We start from the raw sequence: 21265 nt of genomic DNA on the forward strand, positions 1-21265 counted from the left end.
AAGTCTCTCACTGCACCCTGGAGGGCTGTGAGTCAGTTTGGGCTCAGCTGGAGTCCACTAAAAGAGTATTGACTAAATTTATAGTAGTGCTAATGAACCTATACATACTACTGGTCAACATTAAAGGCCAAACAGCAGAGGAAACCACAGAGCCAAGAAGGCATGGAGGGAAATTACTTCGCCAACTATGATGTAGTGAAACTGCAATCAAAGAATAAGGAGGAAGAATTTCTTAGCTGCTGGCAAATGTACTGAAACCACCAGTAATACAACAGTCATGGGACAGTCACATTGGCACTGGGCTCTGAACAGCTTCTCTTAACTCAGTACTAGCAAAACAGAGCGAGGTAGGTATCCAGTCTCTTTGGAGTAGCTATTATGGAGTTTGTATCAGATGCACACCGTTAGTTAGTTCTAATAAAGGTGCCTCAGTAAGAAGGAACTCTACGTAGTAAATTAATACCTGTGATTTGTGGTGTTATCTGAAAACCATGCATCCTAAAGATGTTTGTGTTGTCATTAAAGCAGCTGTATGCCTATTTGATACTCTCTTTACATATCTTCACTGACTGAGGAAGAAGAGAGTCAGGTGGTTCACTGAAGCACGCATCCCTAGGGCGTTGGTACTTAGCGTGTTGTGGAGGAGGGTAAAAACTGAAATTACACCTTCCACAGTGCTTGTTGGGAAGGTCAGGTATCTAAACAACTCCTTTTATGAAGTATCTACCTCTGGTTTAAACATGAACATTTATCAACTACTGCAAAAAAGCACTTTTTCACTCCAAGCACTGGCATTAAGTTTCCCACAGCCAGGCTTTCAGTAGCTAGATTCTGTTGCAGGGGTCTTTCGTGTTTTTGAAGCACAGTCATGCCACCTGCCCAGAAGCTGGCACACACAGACTCCACACAGACCTTTACAGCTACTGACTATCCTAACTTCTTCAGCTGATGTCAGACAAGTAGGCATTTGCCAGTGTAACAATGACTCATTTCTCCCCTGTCCTCTTTTGTCACTCATGGACATCTAGAGAGGAAAGCATCTGACAAGAAGAAGTGAGGTGTCAGAAATCTACCCAGGTCAAAGGCTCCTGTGCAGTTACATACGGCCAAAAATCAGAATGGTCCAAGTACAGCCATGGCCTGGGACTCCTGATCTGTTCTCACCCTCCGACATCTCTTTATGTCTGCAGCTTGTTCTGCCTCTCTGTCTCTGGCCAGGTGCATGCCCAGGGTGTCCAGCACCCCTCGGCTGTATTCTTGGTTGGAGCCTCTAGGTGACACTACTTTAATATAAACTAAACACAACCGTTTCCAAACAAGGCTCCTTGCTCCTGCCTCACCCCTCTTTTCCTTCTCAAACCTCATCCATCTGCAGAGGAAGAATACCACAAATACCACAATCAGAATAGGAAATAAAGCCTTGGGTACCTGTAACACCAATATATGTGCTTCATGCCCATGTTGTGTCACAAGTTAGGTGGCTTAGCTTCTTTCCTCCAGGTTTAATCGCTTTACTTGGATTTCTTGCATGCACACCACTCAAGTAGCTTTAATTATTAGTAAGGATTCAGTAAGCAAACCTTCTTGATTAGAGCACCACTATAAACTTACTTTAAGCACACTGTTACTTAAGCCAGTTTTGCATGGTGCAGTACCAATACCCAATCTGAGCTGCATTTTGGTGGGCTCATGCTACAGAATAGGCATAGATGTCACTACATTTTTAGCCTTTTTGTAGCACTACAATCAAAACCTAACAACTTCTTTAAAAAGTAAAATCTAAAGAACAGAGAGAATACTATCAACAGTTTCATGCAAGACTAAAATGCTCCAGGAAGGAGTTCAGTTAATTTTTTCCCAATTTGATAAGCTAAGAATCCTTGACAATCTGTTCATAAATTACAGACCAAATGAATTTTAGTATCTGTTTTATTTCTGGTCAAATTTCCACTGAAAATATTCCTGGCCTTGACTAGTAACTTGAAGAAAACAACGTGACACCTGAAAAGTAAAATTTGCTTCTGCATACTGACAATCAAAACCATGTCAGGGATCTGCTTTTGCTTTCTTTCTAAACAGCCTGTTTTTAGCTGAGATTTTTCAGTGGAACAAAACCAATGCCTCACCAGAATGCACCATCTTGATATGACCGAAGTGCTTGGCCAAAGTGTTTCAACTTAAACCACTTACACTACTTTTTAGTCCAGTTAAATGTTAAAACACATTACTATTAAACAATTTTGTAATGCAAAGCTTAACCGAGTTATCCCTTGACTTTTTCTGCCTTTCACACACTGCAGAAACCACTCTACACAGAATGTCCTCTGTTCATATGGCAGAGCAAGGAGACATCTATGTAGAAAGGACACGAAGGCCACTTACAGTCAGCAAAGAAACACAAAGATACACTCTAAAGAAAACAAAGACTAACCACTTCTGCCCATCTCACAGTGACAGAAAGAAAACTAAAAGCTGATGTTGCATACAGGTATCCTAAGGTGATTACATTAAAGATGAAGGGCAAAAAGGAAGGTAAGGCAATAAATATAGTTGTATCTCAATACTGGCTTTGGATAGCCAGCAATACTTTATTTTTGATGCTGCCTCTGTGATGTGTACCTCCCTCAGGTACATTTCTCCATTTAGAAGAAGTTTAAATGGAATTGTCAGAAGTGATGGCTCTGCCATGCATTTCACTAAACAAGCACATAGGACAGAGTCTCATCCAAACCAGTGAGCATCTTTGTGTAACACAACAATGAAAAATGCTGATGCCCTCTACTTCTTAACAGAGTGACTCCAAACGTTCAGATCTTACATAGAAAATATACAGCTCCAAAAATCATTCCCTCACAATTTCTCATGTCTGTTGCTTCTCTCCAATCTTTCCAACTAGATGAATACCTCCTCCAACCTTCTGGAAAGCTTTGCTTCTCCCAACTCCAAATGTACAGAGGATCCATACCTAGTCCTTTGCTATCAAGGAAGGATTACTCCAAGCATTGTTTCAGTACTGATGTTGCCTGTACTGGGCTACATGCAACGTAAATGGAAGAGGAAGACTGAAAGAGGTTAGAAATTCCCTAATTCACAGTAAAATGGAAGCAGGCTGGTTTCTGGCAAACTCAAAACACTGAAGAAATCTGAACCTGTTCTAGGTGAGCAGATGCTGATGTAGCTGTCAAAAGGTGAAGGCAAGCCATTTATCAGCTTAGTGGCTTAGATGGCACCTGAAGCTAGCAGGTGGCTATCACCTCCTGCCTCTGCTCTTTTAAATATCAACACAGACATTTACAGAACCCATTCACGCAGCCACACACATATGCACAATACAGACATTTGTGTGGAGACTGAGACAGCAAAATCTAGCTGGCAGTTCAGCAGATGATGCAAAGTACCTCTGGAAACTGAAAACCCCTAACTTTTTCTCTCTCTAAAGCCCTGACAAGGCCTGTGAGGCCTAGATGACTTATGACTGCATGAGGTGCAAATGCTGCCTTGCCTTTCACATTGGGTTGCTCCAGGTCAGGCTGTGACATGTTTGCTGCTGCCTCCTGGCACCTTACTCTACACAGTGTCGTTAGGCAGAGAGCCGTGCCTGCAAAGTACCACACCGTTCAGCAAGAGATACTGCATCTGAATCTACATGCTGAAATAAGAAAAGTGCCATTAGGCCAAATACTTAAATTAATTCAGAAGTTTCTGACCCTGCAGACACACACAGTCCTGCTGCATTACAATTTCATATATGCCCATGCACACGTGTGTGCAGCTGCACACAAAGGTACAGAGATAATGCAACCTGTTTCTGTCCGTGTGGGAAAAAAAACCATCACGGCTATGCAGGTACGAAAGAAAAATGACAGAGGCTCCTCCTGCCTCAGAAGAAGCAGAAGGGGTTACCATCATCTGACATTAAGGGACCACAGCATCCATCTGGTCAAAGGAAGAAAGATTAAAGCATCACACTCAGTTCTATTGTCACACAAGTAGACCATGCAATGCATTACTACAGCCCGGATTACAGTCACAAAATCCATCCACCGGTAACAGCCCTGTGATTAACATGCCACCTGTTACCTTCTCCAAATGCTGAAATTATCTTATGATCGCTTTCAGCTTGACAAATGCAGTTTAATCTTTATTGCATCTCACAACACAGACCTGCTTCATCCATGTCTTATTTATCTGACGTGTGTCGGAATGCAACCCCGAGCCCTCGCTCCCCCCCTGACACCAGGCATTCCTGCTGCTCTGCTTTATCAATATACCTGGGTTTCCATATCCGACTGCTCCTTTACAATAAAAAACACACCCACCCAGTATTCTACCATTGCCTGTTGCCTTGGTAATCCAAATGCCTGGGTACTCGCTGATTATCGGCGAATGAGACTCGCATTGTTCACACCGCAGCGCGTCTGCTATGTTAATGTGAGATAATGGCAGCCAGAAGACTCCTTTTGTTCCCAGCTTTGCTGTTTATTCATAGTGCCTGGAGGTCAGCGACTGCTACAACAACCGGGGAAGGAACCGCTGAAAGCGTGAGCAGATTCCACTTCTGCCTTTGCCTCAGAGACAGGGGAAACACGAGCAGCCCCGCACAGCGAGAAGGGCACCGGGAGCGCTGCAGTCTGACTCACGCAAGGTGTAGCAGGCGCCTGGGAGGAAGATGTGATGGACTTGCACTTCCGAGATTTTAGATGAAGCTGATTTACGCTCCCGACAACAGAGAAACTCGCGTTCTTCAAGAGGCGCGGCGGGAAGGAAGCGAGGGAGGGAGGGAGGGAGGGGAGGGGGCAGCACCGCACCGCCGCCGCTTGCTGGAAGCGAGGCGGACTGGGGGCTGGGGGCTGCCCGAGCAGCGGGGAGCAGGGCACCGGGGCGAGCCCTGCCGAGCCTCGCCGCCCGCCGGCAACCTGCGGCGGCCGCCGCCTGGACGAGGGCGGCAGTATCTCCCCGGCGCCGCCGGGCTGGCTGCGGGGAGCAGAACCGAGCAGCACCCGGAGCTGAGCTCTGCGGCCGGGCCGGGCAGAGGTCCCGGCCAAATGAGTTGGCCACTGAGGGACGGCTGCACCTCGGGCACCTACGGGGCAGGTCTTGAGAAACGCCTCCCCGAGCCGCCTCCGACACCCTGCCTGTCAAAGTTGTTCGCAAACGCTGCTGCTGACACAGTGACATGGGCAAACAAACCATCACATCCTATCTCCCCTGACGTGGTAAGTGGGAACGGAGAGCATAAACAGACTGTGGTACCTTCTCGCGTCCTCGGTCTGAGTGGAGATGAGGACACTGAAGAAGACGCCCCAGTTGGTCTGCTATTCGTGGAACAGCCCTTTCACGGGAAGAAACCACTGATTCCTACTAAGGCTGTCGATGTCCTCTGCCTATTGCACAGGCTTTGTTGTCATCTCTGGAGAAAACCAGTCAGGGATTTTTTTAGCAAGAATTTCTAACCTATACTATTCTAGGGGAACCATTACAAAAGCTCTCCATCTCTGCAAACAGTAATGACTATTTCCTTTTCTTCCCCTTGCGATACTCGAGAGACTTGAGAACCCAAGTGCAGGGGAATAGCAGGAATCAGAAAAATAATGACAAAATTGTATAATAGGATTCACTCCTTTTGTAATCTACGCACAGGGAAATCCTGGAGGGTCACAATTTCATCTATGCAAATGAATGACTGACACAGGCAAAGAAGAGGCATCAAGGAAAATACCTTCATACAAGACACACATCCTTGTTTCCGTTGTCAAATCATGCAAAACAACCCCAAAATCTTTTAAAAACAAAATGCATTTGCCATCATTTGTGCCGTAACTTCTCTTTTTTTCTCTCTACTGAAGCACTGCCAGACTGTAGAACTCCCTCTCTGCTTAGAAGCCATGTCACCTCCTGGCAGGCAGGCAGGAGCCCGGTGCTGGCAGCATGGGTACCCACTGAACCACTACTCACTGGACTCGCCGCTGTGAATCACAGCCTGTCTCTCGCCCACGCTTTCTTTGTCTAGAAAGAACTGCTACACTTCTCACGCGGACCTGATGCTGCAGTGACCACTGACTTAGTTCGGATGTTCCCTATCCAAAGGTACTCAATTCGGCTAAAACGCTCCCGGTGATTTCAATGAGTTTTGCATCAGAACTAGGCAAAGCACAGCTTTCAGAGCAGTTATCATGCAATTATCACGCTGACAGTCAAAACTAGTGAAAACTAGAGGTGTTGCCACAGCTGAATGATTCTGAGCTTCAGTGCCATCAGAAATGAGGTGGTTTCATGAGAACAAACGACAGTGTGAACCTTCCCAAAACAATGGAAGAGGGAAAACTACCGAGAGTCAGCACAAACCACACGGGTTTGAGAGCAGCCTCATGTAAAGAGCATGCTGTGATTATCACTAAACAGTAAATGGCAACCAATCTGACATTTACAAGACCTGCATGTTCAGTGTGGCCCAAACACGAGAATGATACCTGTCTTTTCAAAGATGTTACAGGACTCCAAAAACCACCATAGACGTGCCTGAGGAGGTCAGATTTTGCCTCGGTCAGCAGATGCTTCGAATAGTATTTGCCTAGTCTCTATCAGGATTTAAAAACATATAGCAGCTGACACTCTTTAGTTACAAAAAACTAGAATTGTCTTAAAACTTCACTACACACAATGCACAGGGGAAAAAAATATGGATACATAAGACTTAAATGTACTTACCAGAAAGAAAAACAACCCACCAAAGTATAGCAGTGTTGCTGCATATTATTTTTACTGCAATAGCACTCACTTTGACTTTCTGATTAACACAGAAGCCCTGTTTTCACATCTGTGCAAGGTGTTGTCGACACAATAAAAGATCATCCTTATCTTCTAACATGAGAAATATCTCAAGAGAAGTTGTGCTGCCCACTGTTTTCAGAGATCACAGAGATCTCAGCCTCTCCTGTTACCACAAGACCTGATCACAAATTTATCTCACCTACAATGAAATGCAGATTTTTCACATGGAAATATTACAGGTGTAACAGTTAACAGCTAATGGTTACACATCATCAGTATTCAGCCAGGGAATACTATTAATTTGCTTTTAGCTTTGATGTTCTCTCAGGGTTTCCTTCCACTTCTTCCCCATGATAAGTAAAAAGCATGTGTGCTAAAACTAGTATCAGCAGTTTCACTTAGAAGTGGGCAAGCAAGTGTTGGGACAGTACTGCTGAGCAATTAGTACTGTCGTTTACAAGCTTAGAGCAGCAGGGCCCTAACCTAATACTGTTCTGAACAAATCCTGAGGGTTCTGTGTTTGTCTGTTTTGGTTTGTTTGCCTGTTGTTTTTTTCCTCTTTAAGAAATGGTACTTTGACAGAAATATTTGTGGATTCTGAACTTTTCCATTATTTTCTCCTGAGTTTTAAGATTTGTTGACAGAAAGGAAGACAGGAGAAAAAGAGAGGCTGCTGTTGTAGAATCAGGTGTGATGTAGGTTGCTTTAAGAAGCATATTCTCTTATATTAGGATTAACCATCTGTTCAGATCTTAATTATATTTATTTCACAACTTCCAAACCAGAGAGATTAAAAGTCTTTGAAACAATCTTATCTTTCACTTAAGAAGTTTGGAATTACTTCACAGAGGTTGTTCCTGTCTGCCACAGACACATGCAGGAATGAAGTGATCCCCGACTTCAAAATGACGTCAAAATAAGCACAACGTGCTCCTTTTCGTACAAGTGTGAATATACTGCACCTGACCTTTCACTTTAGCCACTTCTCTCATCTAGACATTTTTTTAAGTGACTATCACTGTCAAAACTGTCTATGATGGCAAAATCAGACACACAGCAAGCTCCACAGCAATTCTGACACCTTTTCTACTAGTATAAGCATACTAGTTATGATTCTTAGCTAGTTATCCATCCAGACACGTAACTGCCATTCTTTTCAACAGAAGTAGGAGCTCTGGGAAAGTTCAACTCCTAGTAAACTGTAAATACTAAGAAAAGGGACAACACAAAGACTGAAAATAGGCACCCTTCTAAAGCAGGTCTAACCAATAAAAGGTATTTATGGTGATTGCCTGAACACAAAACAGTATAATAGAATCACAGAATCAACCAGGTTGGAAGAGACCTCCAAGATCATCCAATCCAACCTATCGATCAGCCCTATCCAGTCAACTAGACCATGGCACTAAAAGCCTCATCCATTTTTCTCTTGAACACCTCCAGGGACAGCCACACAGAGCAGTCACTATGTGCAAACACAGTGATACTGATGATAACAAATAACGACAATAAGTAATGATAATAAATAAAGCACCTCCCTTAATATTGAGTTACTATTTAATCTACAGTTCAATTTTCTCAAAACCTCCAGCATTAAATAATTTGTGACCAAAAAAATGTTCATATTTGTAATCAGTTTCAACTGCCCTATAAAGACATTTCTGTCTTTTGCTCTCTAAGTGCATGACAGGTGGCACTTAATACAGAAGACAAAATTTGGTGCAAGAGAGAAGGCAGTAAGAACCTGCCAAACACTCATGACTACTTCAGCTAACAGCTGTCTAGGTTCAGGTCTTTCACTGACTAAGTGAGCTCCACTACAAACTATGTAGGAAATGAGAAGCCCCCTGCAGCTTGCATGGGTCAGATCCACCTTAAACTAAGTGTGCAGCTCCTGCTGGGACTGATGGAAACTGTACCCATTTCAACCATGTAAAGGTCCACTGCTTAACGGATGAAGTGCTAGAGAAGTTATCAAAGCAAAAGGTGTATAATGACAATACTCTGCACTTAACAGCATTTGCCTTAAATACATAGAATGGTTTAGGTTAGCATGACAGTGTGGGTGTTATCTGCCTGCCCCCCTCTTATGAAATCGCCCAGACTAGACTCAGCTGGCTGGAAATTAAGGACTGAAGCTTTATATTTACAGCTTAGCACAATACACAAACAGATATTTACGATAGATACAGCTATATACAGAAATACACCAGTTAAAAGCAACCCAGAAACACAACAGCCCTCCCAGAAACCAGAGTCCCCAGGAGGGGCTCCCAACTACCCTTCCATCTTCTTTCCACCTCTCTACCTCATCCCAGAGTTTGCCTTACATGCAAGGTGAGTTTGGAGGATTGGCCAAAGGCATTGGAAATTAGAAGGGTTAGTTACACAGAAACAGCCCAAGGAGAAAAAGCACAGGCTTCCAGAGACCCACACTGACTATCTTGTCTATGTTTGTGTTCTTGTTTTTATAGATCTCAGCAAGCCTATGAGTGAAGTAGACATCACCACTGTTTCCTTTTCACAGCCCATAATCTAATTTCTCTCACTGAAATATTCCAGATAGCCTCAAACTAGCACAATTAGAAGGGACCTCAAAGATCATCTAGTTCCAAAGCCCCGGCACAGGCAGGGACACCTCCCACAAGAACAGGTCACTCAAGGCCTCATCCAACCTAGCCTTGAACATCTCCAGGGAGGGAGCATCCACAACCTTGCTGGGCAACCCGTTCCAGTGTTTCACCACCCTCACTGTAAAGAACTTCTTCTTAACATTTAATTTAAATCTCCCCTCTGCCAGTTTAAACCCATAAATTCATTTAAAAGTAGAAACAAGTCAGCCACCTTGAACAGTATTGGTCATCTCAGGTATTACATCGATTGGAAAACTACAGCATGAAGAACTCACATTACTGCCCCCTGGAAGCGAGGAACCCTAATGTTTCACTCTTATGCAGAAGGGCCAGCACAAAGACTTCCAGACTCTCTTAAGACCCCCATAAATCCTTTAAGTAGGACTTGCATTAGAAGTTATGGAAGATTAAGGAGGTAGATAGGTCTCATACTGGTCCTTCATAGGATGTTAGGGGTTGGAAGGGACCCAAAGAGATCATCAAGTCCAACCCCCCTGCAGGAGCAGGACAATACTATCTAACACAGATCACAGATCCTTCAGTATATGAGTGACTTTTTTACTCACATGAATCAATAATAAAGTCTAAAAACACAATAAATAAATGAAAAAAAAAAATCAATTAATTTCCCATTCAAGTTTGACCTAAACATGATTTCACTACATTGACTTAAAAAAAAAGCAGAAGGTTTTTTGAGGGGTAGCAGTGCTTGTGATGTTCAGAAACCACTAGAGTTTGCAGTCCAACCAACTATAGGCTGGATGTTAGGAGGAAGTTCTTCACAGAGAGAGTGATTGGCATTGGAATGGGCTGCCCAGGGAGGTGGTGGAGGCACCATCCCTGGAGCTGTTCAAGCAAAGCCTGGATGAGGCACTTAGTGCCATGGTCTAGTTGACTGGCTAGGGCTGGGTGCTAGGTTGGACTGCATGATCTTGGAGGTCTCTTCCAACCTGGTTGATTCTATGATTAGGAATCAGGCATTTAGCTGAATTTTTGCTCTGTATGCAACAATCATTTTGTTAATCATAAACTGAAGTTGGAAAAAAATCATCATGATTATAGAGTCCCTACTCTGAAAGCATTTGTTGCATAGGTGCACATCCTTGTATGACTTACATTCTGCTCTCCATGGTTTGACCAACACCATCACTGTCAAAGGCCTCCTTGATCAACCTACTTCAGTTTTCTCCCACAACTCAATTAACTTTTTAAAAGCAAAAGTTTGTCCCTAAAAAAGAGCCAGCCCTGAATTCCCTCCAGTGTACGTGCCAACATATTCTTAAATGTGAATCCTTAGACTTAGATTCCTGTGATACACTCTTGAGCCAGAATTTATTTTAAATAGCTAAGGCCTGTTTCGACTTTGAGACTAAGCAGCTGTGTTTCTGCAGTGCCAGGTACATCAGGATTCCAGGCCCTGGGTAGAGCTCTGTGTCATTTTGTTGCTAGTAAAAACAACAGCAGGAAAAGCTCTGTGTGAAGTACTGAAGATATTCTGCTGGAATAAACCCTGTGGAAGGGTTTTTTTGTGTAGTAATATTTAGCAGCTGACATATAGCCCACATCCCCTCTGTTAAGGTAATAAGTTAGGTTCTTGAACACTTTCTTGGTTGTTCTAACCCTAGATCAGGCTGCCCAGAGCCTCAGCCAGCCTGGCCTTAAACACCACCAGCCATGGGTTCTCAACCACCTCCCTGGGCAACCCATTCCAGCCTCTCACCACTCTCATGCTCAACAACTTCCTCCTCATGGCCAGCCTGAACCTACCCATCTTCAGCTTTGCTCCATTCCTCCTAGTCCTGTCACTCCCTGAGAGCCTGAAAAGTTCCTCCCTAGCTTTTTTGTAGGCCCCCTTCAGATACTGAAAGGCCACAATAAGGTCAGCCTCCTCTTCTCCAGACTGAAGAGCCCCAACTCTTTCAGTGTGTCCTCACAGCAGAGCTGCTGCAGCCCTCTGAGCATCCCAGTGGCCCTTCTCTGGACACACTCCAGCATCTCCACATCCCTCTTGTAATGGGGGCTCCAGAACTGGGTGCAGTACTCCAGGTGGGGTCTCACCAGAGCAGAGCAGAGGGGGAGAATCACTTCCTTCCACCTGCTGGCCACACTTCTCCTGATGCAGCCCAGATTCTGTTTGGCCCTGTGGGCTGCAAGTGCACACTGCTGGTTCATGTTGAGCTTTTCATCCACCAGCACCCTCAAGTCCCTCTCCTCAGGGCTGCTCTCCAGCCACTCACTGCCCAGCCTGTATTTGTGCTTGGGATTGCCCCGACCCAGATGCAGGACACTGCACTTGGTCTTATTGAATTTCATGAGCTTGGCTTGTGCCCACCTCTCCAGCCTGTCCAGGTCCCTCTGGCTGGCATCCCTTCCCTCCAGCCTGTCTGTTGCACCACATAGCTTAGTGTCGTCAGCAAACTTGCTGAGGGTGCACCCAATGCCTCTGCCCATGTCACCCACAAAGATGTTGAACAAAAAGCTACCTGAAGTAGCTGGTTACATTTTTGTTTTACAGGAAATGCAAAGTGTCTGTTTTTTTAATTCACATGAAAACCTTGTGAATTACAGATAAAGTAAGATGAACTTTAACACTAAGCTTTTAATCAATGTAGCTAATGCAAACACAAATGTTGCTTCATCAGCAATGTTATCACTGGGATTGTACCTAATGGCTTTTCATAGTTTGTTTCATGCAAACAGTCAGGAAACTCAAGTGTTCTTCACCTCATGTTCACTATTGTCTTACAGTCTGACTACAAAACATTCATGAAAATAAATAATCCCAGTTGGAAAAAACAAGTGGAAAGCCATAAGATGTCTCATTCTAATGTACCACCTGAGAGATTTTGAGCAGTCATGGGTATGGCTAAATTACAGACTAGACAGCAGCACACAACCTTAAGCAGTGATGCTGCTTATTCCAAATCCCTAAGAGGCTGCAGCAGCTATTACAAGTAGGTTTTGCCACAGAAATTATGTTTCTAGTGGGGCGTCTCACAGGTAAAGTGCAGTAATTTAGAGCCCGTGTCCTCTTCAGCAAAGCACTTCAAGGGCAGTACTCAAGAGGAACTTCCAGGGACTCTTTGGTACGGGGCAGGATGGCCTACTACTAGGTAGAATATTGGGCAACCCAGCAATCCCAGAAATCCTGGTGTTCAGAATCACAGAACCTCAGAAGTTGGAATAGCCCTCCAGAGATCACCGAGTCCAATCCCTCTGCCAAAGCAGGGTCACCTAGGGGAGTTTGCACAGGAACACACTCAGGCGGGTTTTGAAAGTCTCTAGAGAAGAAGACTCCACAACCTCTCTGGGAAGTTCAAGTTTCAATTCAAGTTTAGCAGAAGGAAGTTATTTGGTTTTGGACATATGACAGATTTTCAGTGGAAAAATGCCATGAAAGAAAACAAGTTGTGCCTATCTTATCTGGTAACATAGCCCAGAGGCCCTGTGAGATAGACCAGTGCTTTCATCCTTACTTTATACACTCTAAGGCATCAGAGGCTAAAAGGTCAGAAGAGGATCGAGCACCTAAAAACTACACCTATGAGAACACATACACTGCACTATGCTTTTCTGGACATTGGCCACTACTTTCACCTTGGCTTCAGCAAAACTTCTCTCAGGTACACAAACAAGTTGGTTTAGAACAGAAGGTTTTCAGAGTTTTCTTGAAGTGTCTTTACAATCATTTCATAAGCAACTGAAAAAAGAAGCAATCCAGATATTCTGAAGAGGAGTGACTCCATATTAATTATACTATAAAAAAACACTTCTTCTCAAGGGCTACAGAAAAAGAACCATAGAATCACAGAATCAACCAGGTTGGAAGAGACCTCCAAGATCATCCAGTCCAACCTAGCACCCAGCCCTAGCCAGGCAACTAGACCATGGCACTAAGTGCCTCAGCCAGGCTTTTCCTGAACACCTCCAGGGACGGTGACTCCACCACCTCCCTGGGCAGCCCATTCCAATGCCAATCACTCTCTCTGACGACAACTTCCTCCTAACATCCAGCCTATACCTACCCTGGCACAACTTGAGACTGTGTCCCCTTGTTCTATTGCTGGTTGCCTGGCAGAAGAGTACAGTGTTTGCCTGAACAAGAATAAAGGAAAGAAGACAGACCTAACCCCAAACCATAAGTGGTTTCTGGACAAACTCACACAGGCAAATGCACTGGTGCAATGATGTCGTTAAGTTGCGCTCTGACATGAAAGCTCAAGTTACTTTATGCCTCCATGGAACTATATATAAGGGATTTAGCCTCATCCTCACTCTTCAAATCCTTTACTAACAAAAGTGCCCTACGGTAAGAACAATTTATACTATTTTGATTTCTTAATATGTGATGTTGAAGGAAAGAAAGCCTTGGAAAAAAAATCCCAGAAGCATGAAATCAGTGTTTAATCTTGTCTTCACTTACACTTTGGCTTTTGCCTTGACCTAGGCTCTGCAGACAAGAAACACAAATGCTGTTCCTCCCCCTAAACTGGTAATCAAAGGCTACATCTACAGCTTCTTCTAGCATCTTTTAACACTCAGGTGTTCGCTAAATTAACCTAAGGGCTCTGTGATCTTCACCTGATGGAGGTGGTATAGGATATTTTTCCATCTATGGCTACACACACTACGTAATTCTTTGTATCCATTTCCAAAGGCACTCACTGAACAGGGCAATGTTTTCAAGAAAAGCCAGTGGTGTTTAAATATACACTAGGAAAATGTTTGGTGACAGACACGCTGTAGAAGTTTACCTCTAGGGGTAACTGAAGTTTGCAAGCAAGCCCACTTGATCTAAGCACAGGTTTGAAGATGGAAGCAATACTTCACTATGCACAGGCAACAGCACAGACAAAACCTGAGTTCATTTTATACTTCCTGCATTGTCTGTAATGCTGTTCAGTGCTACCTTTGTCAAAGGCAGAAGCATTTCAATTAACAGGTTTGTCATGTGGTACCTCTGTCCAGACTGCCACTCTGATGGAGCAGGCTGAGACTCACCTATGCGAAAGGGTGGGTTTCATGGAGCTCATGGAGTTCATGGGCGGTTGCATGGGCAGTTTCCCTGGAGGATCGTTCTGCCGGCTTTTCTGGTGGCGAAGTAACAAGAGCCGACCCAGCTCCTCACACCACGATGAAAGCAGGGCTGTGCAAACAGAAGACATGGACAGTAAGCAAATAACTGAAGAGCCATCGCGGGCAAGTGCAGACGCAAGCTACTGTAACCGGAGTCCCAGCGCAGGCAGACAAACCCCAGGACTGAAAAGCTTGTCTGGGAACCACCGCTCTTATTATTACCCTGTCGGTACAATGTTTCTACACAAGTTACAAACAAGGTAAAACTCTTGCGCAGCCCAAGAGGCACAAGAGAACTTCTCTAGGCTGATGGGAACAGAGATGAAGAACGGATGAGGCACAAGGATGTGAGAGAACTGTTGTGAGGGAAGAAATATGCAGAGGAACCTGTTTTATACTAACAGAAATTTAAGGAAAACATACAGAAGACATTCATGGATGGGAACAAAGAACAAGATCTCTTTTCTCTTTGGCTATTTTTGTGCATAAGATTGATTTGAGAGGCATGAAGAGAAACCCATGTGCAGAAATTAATTTCCAAAACTGTTAGCAGCTACCAGTCTTGAATGAACACCCAGAGGAGTGCATGTATGGACAAAGATAGGCACTTAAATCTATACCTGACCCAGCACAACCCCTAACTGTGTATCTCCATTATGTGCCTAATCTTCTGGTCAATGAAGGTAATTCTGTGCTTACAGGAAAATCCCGATTATGAAGATGCAGAGTTTTCTAGAGGGAGTTGCAAGCTTTTGCATCCACACTCTGAAAAGACCAGCCCCCGTTACAGAAATCACCTACTGCACAGTAAGCAGAGGCTCAGAAAGTGACTGCGGGGAAAAACCTGGTTCCTATCAGTGCACTCAACCAAGACATCCTACTGAAGCCTCCAGCAACACCTGACTGAGCCTGAAAGCTGCCTGTTTAACTCCAAAGTCAGAAGTGGTTCCAGTAAAAAGTCACCAAGGTATGACATAGTGAAGAGTTTCACTGGAACAAAGTGCAGACTAATTGCAAAATCCTGCAGTTGCAGAAATGTTCTCAAGTGGAAGTGCTTTCAGTTTTTCCTCCTTTAAAGTGTGCTTTACAAACCCCTCAGAACAAGAAAATCCATTGTACTTAATTTTTAACCAAGTGCTTTCCTGAGGTGTTATGAACTGAACACAAACCAACAGATTGCACAAGGAGGTACGAACCAGAACTCCACTCAAACCCCAAGCTGCCACAGTGGTTTAGAGTAGAAGAGCTTTACATGTAATTTTAGCCTTGCTGGTTTAAAGGAGACAAGTACAGAATTCTTTAAAATGGAGGCTTCTATTTCCATTTTCTTGCTTTTCTAATAGTTGCTTTTCCCCCAAATAACATAACCATAACCACTAGCAAGCCATCATTTCAGGGTACGCCACCTTCCTTCTCCAGTAGCTAATCACAGGTACTGTTAGTGCACACTTAGAACAAATTCCACAGAGATCAATTGCAAAGCTGTATTCGTAGGGGGATAAAGAGAACCTGCTTTGCCAGGCATAGCCATCAACACGGCTTTTCAGCACGAGAAACAACTGAAATGTCTCCCGTTTAATGGCCACACAAGAAAAAAGGCCCCAGCCAATCCCGGGAATTAAACACGCATTTGGACAAAGAAGAGGTAGTAATTTCACTGCGTTTATCAAGCACCAAGTCAAGAGTGGCGTTTAGGGAGGCATTTCAGAGCTCTGCTGTGACAAAAAGGGGACAGCATTTCTTTATGTAACTAAATATGGTCACTCAGAAATTCTCAGCCTCACATGTAGCCTACAGAAAGCATTCCCCCGAGCTCTGTGAAATGTTCCAGCAACGAGTGTCAGTCTAAGCTGCTTCTCTATTAGCCAAGGAATCTGTCAACAAGCATTTGATCAAATTATGCTCACCTTTTATCCCTGGCATATCATTATTAATGTGCCAGTGACAAAGGCCCCCCTCCCCCTTTTCCAGCCGCCTGGAGATAGAAATCCCTGCCTCGCAGGGTTTCTTCCCATGCACCATAGCCACTTGAGCTCAGAGAAACATGAACAAAGTGTTCTGCTGAATGCTAAATACAGCCATCAGAGAGTAATAGTGGATGCTGAGCATTTCCACAGCTGAGTGTAATTACTATGGAAATCGTCCATCTTAAACGAGGCTTTGATAAGAGGAGGGAGCTGCTCCTTGCGCACACCTATGTGCACTTGAAAAATAAGATAAAGGGCAACAATCCAATGGGTCTGAGGGCAGGAATCTGCAAACAAAAGCCAAATCTGCTTGGAAAAAAAACAAACCAGGGTAACTCCTGGAAAAGGAACAGGCCAAAGGAGATAGCATTGCTTTGGTGAAGATAAGAAAATACCTCAATGAATTGTTATTACCGATATCCAATGCACGCATTTATAAAGGTGAGATGTAAACCACCAAAGAACAAAGAGGTCCTCAAGATAAGCTGGACTGTTTCAACCTACAAGTTATCTGGAGAGGGCTCATGTGTTTAGAAACTATGAGACTTCAAGTATTAAACACAGCAAATTTACTCATCTCTATCACAGCACACATTATGGAGAGGTTTAACCTTCCACCCCTCTCGGGACATTTCTATTCATGTACCACATATAATGATCACCCTCTCGCCTGTGTCAGTGTTTGTGCGTGGAATGAATATAGACATGTTTCCAGCCACCTCAGGAGTTACCTGTCCCTCTCTGTGCTGCTCAGCAGGACCAAGAACCCCTCTCAGGCAGTCTGCTCTCCCCTGCTGGAAATGCTGGGGCAACCTCTGTTCTCCCCTGCTCCATCCACCACCACTGCTCGGCTCCCCACTTGGTAAGATGAATATATACCCCACAGACACATCTGGTACAGCTGGCTTCTGAAGAACATCACTTCCTGGGCTATTCAAGCAAGATGAAACAAACTCCAAATGACTTTAGAGATTGCGCTATTCATCTTTAGTATACTTAGTTACTGCTTTTTATGCTGACAGTATTAGGCACATCTCGACTCATTTACACTCAAAGCACGAGAAATTCAGTATCATACTATAATGAACAGATAAAGCAGCAAGCACAAAGGACAGCTACAGATGGTGCCAACAGTCAGTCTCTCCCTCTCATAGCACAGCCAAGCAGCTGCTTTTTCTCCCCGCTCTGCCCCTCCTCCTTGCACAACAGGAACACAGATTTTGCAGATGGACCATCCACACAGTCTCTTGCAGCCCCTTGCAGCAGCAGTTTAAGGATCAGATTTAAATCGTGATCCCGTGCTGCATCGCTACAATGTCTCCTGCACCTAACAACGTGGCTTTTCTGCTTGTGTTGAAGTCAACTGTTGCAGTAAGGGGAAAGGAAAAATCCTTTTATGTGAAGCCTTCTTTATGCCCCCATACACAGCCTAGGTGTAAATTACAACCTGATTAACACACCAGAATGGGTGTTTTCAACCTCTGTTCAGTCACTGAAGGCTCTGCCAACTCATGCCAAAAGATGCATAATAATGGCAATCAAATGACATGCTGACAGTTTAAGTGCATTCACACATTTATTTGGCTTAAAGGGACATGCTTTGGGATGATTGGTGCAATATTTGACCTACTTTTCCCCATTTGCAAAACCTGTATCATTCTTAATGGGATTGCATTTCACTGTAAGGGTTGATGTATCCATAAGAATAAATCAATACTGATTTCCTAACGACGACTGTGTTCAGAAACCAACACAGGAATGAGCAGCCTCAGCTTTTCTATCTGAAACACAGAAAACCAGAAAGATGTAAAAGTAAGAAAAATTCCAATCACAAACAGCCCAAGGGGTTTCCCTAAGGAAACAAGAGAAAAATCCCATTCAGAGATATTCAGCTTGCTGCTACACAGTCCCATTTTTGCTTCTCCATTCTCTGAAGGGGGCCAGACGTTGCATGAGTGTGTCTCAGCACAGAACATGACTGACCTCTCCTTAAAATACTCATAAATACTCCCACACACCCAGAGCTGGCTGCACTTTATGTCCTTCTAGATGCCATCAATAGTTTCATTGAAAAAATGGTAAGACATTGTAATGTACCCACACTGAGATCCTGGGGACAAGGAGAGGGAAGTGGGCTCGGAGGCAAAGTTTTATTTATTTTCCCTTCAGCCTGAGTCACATTTCAAGCATTTCTCTGCAACCACAGATCTAAGCCTTGCTTGAGAGAGAAAAGAAGCAATTGTTATTTAATCCCTAGCCCTCTAGGAGCCAGGTCTTTAAGAACATGCCAAAATATCACAAGATTTGTGGCACAATTATTGAGACCAGCCGCATCCTCTGGTACTGTTCCTTTCGTGTGGGTTGTCTTTTTGTGCTGAAAACCTGCCAGGCAGTATGGAAACAAAGGCCCCTCCTGCCCGCTCCACGGCACCTTCCTGTCCCTCAGAGCTGTGTAAACCCATCACCCATCGGAAGCATCACACAGCCACTTTGGAAATGCCAGGCCCTTATGTTATGAAAACCACGGAGCTCCAGCAAGGGGAAGCCATGGATCATGCCCAGGCTGCCTGCACCACTTCTTACTTGCTGACAACAAACGATGCTGGCATGCTTGCAAAAATTTCGTGATGGATGCTGATGATACAGCCTAAAGGATAGCTCGTAGCAGTGGCACCGACTATCACTCCAGACCGTTACAATCCCTTTCGGGCCAGACAACAGAAACGGCAAGGGAAACAGGCTAAGCGATCAATGCTACCCCATAGATTCACTAATGCATCTCATTAGCTGCATCCACAGCAGCACCGATAGCTGCAATCCTGTAACTGACTGATTTAACTCCGCGCAGTGCGAAGTGCCGTAGTAAGCATCTCCGAGTGAATGAGTCAGTGGGCTCCCTAGAAAGCAAAATACAGAGGAAGCACGGTGCTAATCTATTTACCTATTATGATACCCTAGTATTAGTTACAGCTTATCACCTCAGTAAATCGCTGCCTCTTGTTAGGGAACGTGCTTAAAGGTGCAGCAAACTGCTATTTACTGGCAGACACTGTATTTACAGCCACAAAGACAGGTGAGGAGGAGACAGGACAACAGCTCAGTAATTTCAATGCCTTCTGCTCCCCGGGAGACTGCTGAAGGAGCACAATAGGATTACGGCTTCCTTGCTGCAGTTGAGCTGCAGCAGATAGTTCAATAGGCAGACTGGCAGACCGTATTTCTTGCTCACTGCAATGAAAACATTAGGAAAGAAAGGAGGAGTTTGCTTCAGAGAACTATCTGATTAGCACCATCTTGCTAGCTTGGTTTTGTGTCTCAGAAGGAAACACATTTAGCTGAAAAGATATTTACACTATAAGGAAGAAAACACAGTGTTTTTTTCACAGATCACATCTATTAATTTTGTATTGCTCTTAAAATCAAATTCCTCTTTTTTTTAACATGGAGTATTCCAGTGAAGTGGAATACAGAGCTATCAAGGGCTTTCTAGCCTCTTCTGCACAGAGTGTGATCTAAATGCAGTTTATATATGCCATTTAGTGAGATAATTTGGTGGGGTGGGAAAAGAAGCAGTGAAGAGAAGAGGAGAAAAGTGGAATAAAAAATAGTTTCTTGGTTATTTTAAAATGTTGCTCTTTTTATACAGAAAATCACTGTACACTGTGTGCTGCTTGGAAAAATACATTTACAATGTTAACTACCTAATGCTAAATATCTCGTAGTATCAGAAAAAGAACTACAATTGCATTAGAAGGATTGAATCTTTGCCCACAATGTTGGGAGGAGGTAAATCAAATGTTTTCCTCATGTTGTAAAAACCATTTTTTCTTTTAAAGAGCTAGGAAATGGAAAGAGAAGGAGGAGCTGGTCATCCCGACCTATTTCAAGGATTGCTTTTCCTGCAGCTTTCCTCTTTATGCACCCTAGCAGAGCCTGGCAGTGGCTAAACTGTCAGGCAGCCAATCAGGGCAGGAAAGCAAGGCTGCAAAGGTAACTGTCCACAGGAGAGATGCAGAGATCTGTGTTTGCCTCTCCTCTCCTATGTCCTAACCCTATGGCAGACAAACCCTACACGAACCTCTGCTCTGTATCTGCCTCAGTGTCAAGCCCAGAAGGAAGGGTATCTATAATGCAAATCATAAAGCACTGGTAGCAATTTCTCACAAGTCCAGCTGTCCAACATGGACTCACAGCAGTTCCCAGAGAGTCCATCCCCTCCTCTCAGGCCTACCTCTCCAGCTGTTGGCAGATGCTCATTGTGCACACAGTGGTCAGTGGCACACGGCCAGTGCTTGCTCCCATATGTTTGCTCCCACCTCATCTCAGGAGGCTTACATCCCAGCTGCCTGCTTTTCTGAAGCAGCTGAGGACTCTACTTGCTGTTCTCCTTCAGGCAAAATCATTAATGTTAGCTTAAACAGTCCAAACAAACAAGCTGGATTAAACTGATTTTATATGAAGTTAGAAGTACTAATGCAAATCTGCCTCACTAGTTACTCTGTAGTGAGAAGAGCAAGCTGTATCTTTCACACTACTAGCCTCTACTAGTCCCAGTGACTGCACAGCAAATGGTGTGGAACTGACTTCCCCATCAAAGCAAAATGGGCAGCTGGCTCAAACCCTGCATTGGAAGGCATGAATTGCCCTGCTGATCACACCAGGAACACCAAGTCAACAGTCATTGCTCAGCACTGTGAAACAGTGTACAATACGTGTTTCTACCACTAAGACCCAAGTGATGTCCTTTATTGCCAATGAATGCCTCCTCCATTACTACAGCTACAGCAGTGCCCTGCAGAAATAACCAGCTTTGCCCCA

General features: G+C 44.1%; 1 protein-coding gene across 17 annotated transcripts in view; it reads right to left on the minus strand.

Annotated features, from left to right (window-relative positions):
• Positions 1 to 21265, minus strand: part of ZMIZ1 (zinc finger MIZ-type containing 1) — a 359852-nt gene that overhangs the window by 40898 nt on the left and 297689 nt on the right. For 16 of the 17 annotated variants that reach the window (XM_064145441.1, XM_064145438.1, XM_064145439.1 and 13 more), the window contains one exon: positions 14406 to 14550. In XM_064145441.1, the coding sequence (XP_064001511.1) occupies positions 14406 to 14550 (145 nt within the window). Of the gene's footprint in view, positions 1 to 4319; positions 4695 to 14405; positions 14551 to 21265 lie in introns of those variants that run through there. The other variant, XM_064145453.1, reaches the window with a different exon arrangement.

This window comes from Pogoniulus pusillus, chromosome 6 (genome assembly GCF_015220805.1).
Source record: "Pogoniulus pusillus isolate bPogPus1 chromosome 6, bPogPus1.pri, whole genome shotgun sequence".
NCBI lineage: Eukaryota > Metazoa > Chordata > Aves > Piciformes > Lybiidae > Pogoniulus > Pogoniulus pusillus.